The sequence below is a fragment of the Spodoptera frugiperda genome, chromosome 7 (genome assembly GCF_023101765.2).
Source record: "Spodoptera frugiperda isolate SF20-4 chromosome 7, AGI-APGP_CSIRO_Sfru_2.0, whole genome shotgun sequence".
Taxonomy (NCBI): domain Eukaryota; kingdom Metazoa; phylum Arthropoda; class Insecta; order Lepidoptera; family Noctuidae; genus Spodoptera; species Spodoptera frugiperda.
The window spans coordinates 1,755,887-1,762,311 of NC_064218.1; the positions used below are offsets into that span (position 1 = coordinate 1,755,887).

At 37.5% G+C, this 6,425-nt stretch overlaps 1 protein-coding gene across 1 annotated transcript; it reads right to left on the minus strand.

Moving 5' to 3' along the window:
• Positions 1 to 205: 205 nt before the first annotated feature.
• On the minus strand, positions 206 to 1,308 carry LOC126910877 (renal glandular kallikrein-like). The gene has a single exon (XM_050694918.1). It carries the CDS (start codon positions 1,267 to 1,269, stop codon positions 286 to 288), a length of 984 nt encoding a protein of 327 aa, XP_050550875.1. The 5' UTR covers positions 1,270 to 1,308; the 3' UTR covers positions 206 to 285.
• Between the last annotated feature and the right edge of the window lie 5,117 nt (positions 1,309 to 6,425).

The following is a 6,425-nucleotide window of genomic DNA, read 5'->3' on the forward strand; positions in this document are numbered from 1 at the left end:
GGAAACAGGTCAAGTGGTACTTTATAATTTATTCCTCGGCTTCAGCTTACACAGGGTTGAAGACTTCATTACAATAGATATTATTTAGCTTTGAATGCAAGCCTTTCGTTTTTAACAAATAATTTGGTGAAAAAAAGGAAAACATCTTGGAGAAACCTGAGAGAAGTCATTATACACGCCAAGAGTTGGTCATCTCATCTTGTAAGCTGAATATACCGGTACGTAACCAAGATATTGCGCGATTAAACGTGGATGAAAAATCCCAACCTACAACTGTAAGGGCCACTATATAAGATCATCAATTTCTGATTCTTCTGTTTCTGTACTACTCTTTATTTCAAAACGTGCCAACTTTCTTTGTAGGGATTCGTCTCTAGACTTTTTGGGTTCTATTTCAGGTATCTCTTTCGTTTCAATTATTCTGCTAATCCAATCAATGTACGGACTCACTGGTGTCATTATTCCAACATCAAAAACAGGTGATGATGATTTCAATTTGCAGGAACCTTGCAAATCTTTTGGACCCTTGGAGGTGATGCCGATAATACCTGATGGATGGATCAGCGGTCCACCGCTGTCTCCAATGCATAAGTAAGATGGTTGCTTGCAACGTCGAGCGACGCACATCGAAGGATTCATGTGACGATTCTCGCCACACTTTGCGACAACTACTTTTAACTTCTTCAAAGGTATTGCTGGAGAACAACCATTAAATTTGCTGACAAGTCCTGGTATATATTCTGAACCGTAACCAGCTACGATAGCTTCATGTCCTACCACGGTCTTGTAATCAACTGCACCCAAGTGGCCATACAATTTCAAATGAATCGGTAGTGTATTCACCAGAGCTATATCATTGGACAACTTCAATGCACTTCGTGCATATGCAGGATGCTTGAAGAATCGAATAACATCTTGTTTGTCATTTTCAAATGGACCATAACTTACCATGTGTTTGGCTGATATCATGTAAGGTGTTCTTGAATGTTTATATTCTAGGACATTTATAAGCTCTTCGGTGAAGTCGATTAGACAATGCGCGGCAGTCAATGTCCAATTTGATGTTAAGATAGCGCAAGTACAAAGATTTTCATCTTCTTCGATATGTTGATTTTCTACATCCAAAACCATAAGATGTCGTAATCTTGCGACATACTGCAGATCTTCATCACCAGGATCGGTCCCGCCTATAATCCTCAATGCAGGATCGCGGCCATAGACGTGCAGAACAAGAGTGGCAATCAAAATACTCCCTGTAATACAACGCATGCTGTCGAATACACGTATTATTGTTCACTTATTTTTTCATTTATAATTCTATTTATATAACCTAGTACTCGGATATTATTGTGATTGACCAATATTTATATTGCTATTTTATTATTGTAGGATGACGAAATACCGATCGTAAATTTAGAATTGCCTGAGGTATAGGCACGTTTGTAAACATGTGACAACTGTTACATTTGTAATTACTTTATTATCATTTTTTCCTTAAGGGCAAAAATATGTTATATGATTAAAAGTAGCCAACTATTAATCAAACAGCGCAAGATAGGTGCGCAGCTCGATTATGCGACGTATCGATAGTAGAGAAGTCATATATAGCACGCATCTTTCCATATCAAAAACATAGCTGAATCCGTTTCCAACACTACTAAGAAATGTGTACCAATGAATATAATTGGTGCCAAACGCATCCACAACAACGTAGCATATACATTTTTGTAGAAATTTTCAGTAGGCTTTCTGTTAATACATTTTGAGTGATTTGTATCCAGTCAAAGCCAGTTAGCCTCCTTGAACAGTTCAGTATGACATCAAGTACACTATTTAGTAGTTCAGTAGGTTGTCACTACTTACCTAATACTTATTTATTGTATAGTAATGGCTCTTACATTATACCCGGACAATGGCGGCTGCAGATACGATAAACTTGACTTTCAAAAAAGATATTAAGAAGATGATTTATTTATAGGGCCCTGTGCCAACTTGTAGATGGTCCATATTTACCAGGGTTGTTTTAATTAGCTAAAAATCCCAGACTTCCTAATTTATGCCATAAAAATCTAGGCTTTTTTATGGTATAAGCTGGTAAACGAGCACACGGATTACCTGATAGAATTATGCGGGTCTAGCCGGCCCATAAGTGCCGAAGCATGGCTCTCCCACACTTATAGCGTCAGATCAAAATAAACCTTATAATCCATGTAAGTATGTCAAACCATTCGCCCATTCAAGAAGATAACGAACAAAAAAACTAAATAATAAATCTTTTGTCTCATAAACAGAAGTTGCTTATTAATCTTACAAATAAAGTCGTAATTAGTTTGACAAAATAACATTTTGGCAAGGAAATTTTCATTTCGTTAGTCTAGAGAATGTAACTACAAAGCGAAATAAATGAATAATAATTAGCAGGGACTCAATAGATCATTCTAAATTCGCCTTTATTATGACTCAAACAATGCGGCTTTTAATTTCAATGATAAATTACAGTTTTCCGTAAATAGTACATTTGATAGGTAAATGCAGTAAAACAGTTTTGATTTGTCTTTGATTTCGTTCGTGATTCACATCAACAGCAGGACTCTTTTTTTTGTCGGGTGATTTTACACAATGGCTTTTCCAGCCTTAGGCGAGGTGAGAAGGAGTGTCAGACTCTAACTGACTTAAAACCAACCCGTTTCAAATCCTGCTGTTCGAGCCAGAGCCCCGGTAAACCCGGTAGTAAAACAGGTAGTCCGCAGCGGAGTTGCAACATGAGCAATCCGCCCATCACATACTCTGGGAGTGTGGTCTCTGGCAATCTGAGCGTAACACTATGTTGGATAATTTAATTGTTTCATTAGGTGTAGTTCATTACACGGACCTTGTGGAGTCTCGAGTGAATTTCCGTGCGTTTAGGCGTTTTTGCCATACTTATTATTGGAAGCAAGTATAACAGCTCACACATAGGACCCATTTAGTTTTAAGTAAAATTTCCGTGGTGCTTGGCGACTGGGCTTCTCCCAGTTGTGCAGTCTCTTTTGTGCCTTAAGGCTTAAGTCATTCTGTCTCCTGCATTAAATTCACCGAGGGAAGTGGAAACTATCGTTTTCTTTTTCTTTTCCTCTAATAACATCTTCTGATTTATTTCGTTGCGGGATCCAAGACAGTCATTCATTTCCCTGGGACGCGCCGGACTTCAGTGTTCCGGTGTTTTCATGTTTGTATCTACTGTAGATCCTGGCTTACAGGAGTTGCAGCGGTATGGGAGGTTGTGGCGGGCTTGTCCCTTAAGGTAGTCCGCAGCTCTGGTCTACTGGACTCTGGCTCTCCTCTACATAAGAGAAGTATGCCAAAATTTCCGCGCTTGGTGACGGGTTTGATATCGTGGTTTAAAAGGTCCAGATTTATCAAAGAGTATAGCTGTATGATACCTGTCAAAAAATATAGTCCTCCTAAAGACAGCTGTCCAATATCTGTCAAATAAAAATGTAGTCCTTTAAAAAAAATAACGACAGTAAAAATACAAATAGATGAAAAGATAGATTATTACCAAATTTAAATAAATAATAACCTTTAATAAAATTTAGGTTATTTGAAACGGGTCATTAAAACAGTGAACCGACTAACCTTCTGTCACCCTAATCTACACCATGATCACTGTTTCTAACAGCCGCGGGGCGAGGAAGTGAAGAGACGGGGGGGGGGGTGGAGGGGGCGTGAACAGAATAATGACGTCAGCCAAAAAGTAATTTTCGCGGTGACTTGCTCACCATCGCTTGTTCCAAGTCATGTTGAAATGCAAGTAATTAACTATTTTGTGACCACTGATAGCTTGGTTACTTCCTACTTTGTTTTTGTTTTCGCTAAAAGACTTTTAGTTTGTTTCTGTTTTGTGTAAATTAAGTGGGTTGGGTGTTTGTTGAAGGAGTTGTTGTAAGCAGTGATTGCGGTTTAGTTGTCCAATCAGTTATTTAATTATTTATTTAAAACTTTATTGCACAAACACTGTGAAATTGGCGGACTTAATGCCATGGGCATTTAGTTATAATGTGTGAGAGAATCCATGCTTGGCCGGCTCGACCGGAGTGATACCACGGCCTTACAGAAAACCGACGTAAAATATCGCTTGCGTTTTGTGAGTTACCGGATACCCAATTAAATCCCTTCCTAATCTTCCCAATCACCGATTCCCACCCTTAAATTTCTAAACCCTAAAAGGTCGGCAACGCACTTGCAACACCTATGGTGTTTCAGATCTCCATGGGCGACGGCGATTGCTTACGATCATGTGATCCGCTTGCTCGCTTATCGGCTTATAACATAAAAAATAATGTTTTTTATTTTGTAGCCAGCCAGCGTTCACTGACAATATTTTTATTTTTTATTTTATGTAACTCTTCATGCACATGAATGTGTACATAGGGTGGGCTTAATGCCTTAGGCATTTTCTACCAGCCAAACCTTTAGGTAATGCAGTGAAAAACTAATAGGTAGTGGGTGCATATTCCCACCAACAAACGGGTAAATATTCCAACAAAAAAAAAAAATCAGACACCCTTTGCGTAACTCACGAATCAAAACTTACACTTCAGATTACTCTACCAACAACCAGTCTTACTTGTAAGCTGTTCTAAAAAAATAAATAAACATTAAATAAGTAACTTAAATAAATGATAAAACGCCAAACATTTACGGGAGGGTATTAACGTCACTTTCACTCACACATGTCTATCTAAGAAGTCATGAACATTTAGATAATCCATATACTTACCTACAAAGAGTTATTTCGGTCCTCCGTTCGTAATCCAAGTCAAACCCTCTTACAACTCAGTACTCACTTAAAAGGAAATAGAAAAAGGTAAAGAAAGGAACTATATTTGTAGATCAAAGTACTTGAGTTCCCACTTCAGAGAGCAATTAGATATTTTTAGTTAAAACACCTACGCTTTTATCCCCTAAAGAGTTTTGACACGTGGGCTGTTCTCGATCCGATGCCAAAACTTTGTACCTGTTTGAAAATTACTACCTTTATTTCCTTGTCAAATTACAAAGTGACTGGTCTAATTAAAATGAGCAAAAAACCGAAATACAAACTATAGGTTATATAAAAAATATTATCTTGTATAGTAAAACTAATTCTTTCTTCTTTAGGGTGTTTTTCATCAGAGATGTGCTAAGTAGTTACGCTACGAAGATGTTATAGCTAAGTTGTGAAACTATGTGACCTTTACCACCGATACTAAGCTATTTGGCTGTGCGAGTAAGATGCGCTATGAAGATGCGTCGCAGCAAAGTAGCTGACTAAAGAAGAAGATCTATTGATAGAAGGGAAGCCACACATAGTACACATCCATAGCAAGCATCTTTTCATGTAAAAACATATACACTTTGAAAGGGCCCTTATCCTAAATAAAAAATAGGCTATAATAAGTGGCTTCAATTTTTATTACCGCCCAATATTTATTTTTATTTATTTCAAGTAGTATCCCTAAAACCTCCTTGGTTTGAAAAATGCTGAACTAGGTAAAAATGCTGAACAATGCTAAATAAACTATACTAAAAATTGCACCAAAATCGGTTCAACCAAACGCGAGATAATCGCACACAAACATACATACATACAGGTCAAACTGAAAACCTTTTTAGAAGTCGGTTAAAAACACAATGTACTTACATCTCTCACAAAGATGCAACAAAATAACACTTATTTATAAAGTGCACTGGCAACCTTCAGTAATAATAATTATAAATACGGCACTGAAAAACGCAATTTCTCCGTCCAAAACTCAGCTAATAAATACATTGCAACATGGAAAACAATTCCTTTGTAATTAAACTCATTAATCGTTCCCGGAAAATATTAACATTGGGCTCATGAGCCACTAATCAAGATAATCGCTGACACGTTGAGCTCACACTTTCTGTATAAAATTAAATCGCGCTTTAAGGTAGCGGGCAGTGCCAGCAGGCGCGGGAGCGACTTGATTCGGTGGCCAATTTGATGATTATGATGACAATCACGTCACAGACTACCTGAGTCAAAGTCAAAATTATTTTATTTCAAATATACCAGGAAGGCACTTTTGAACGTCAAAGCAAATATAATAATATTATATTAATAACGTCTGTCTGTCGATCAGTCCTTTAGTGAAGCTATTTGTTCTTTCCAAAGTGTAGATTCCTATGGAGAAGAATGAGCAAAAACTCAACTGAGCTATTGGTATTTTTCATATTTAGTTACAAGGACATGATACATGATTGTTATTAAAGAAACCTAACTAATACTGCAAATGTAACGTCACACGTTTTAATTCTCGAAGGGATAGGCAGAGGTGGAATTTGGGCACGTAATGTTACTGCAAAATGTACATCCACGTTTCGCCATTTGTGTTACAAGTCCCATTTAATAAGGGGTGAGCCTATTGTCATACACC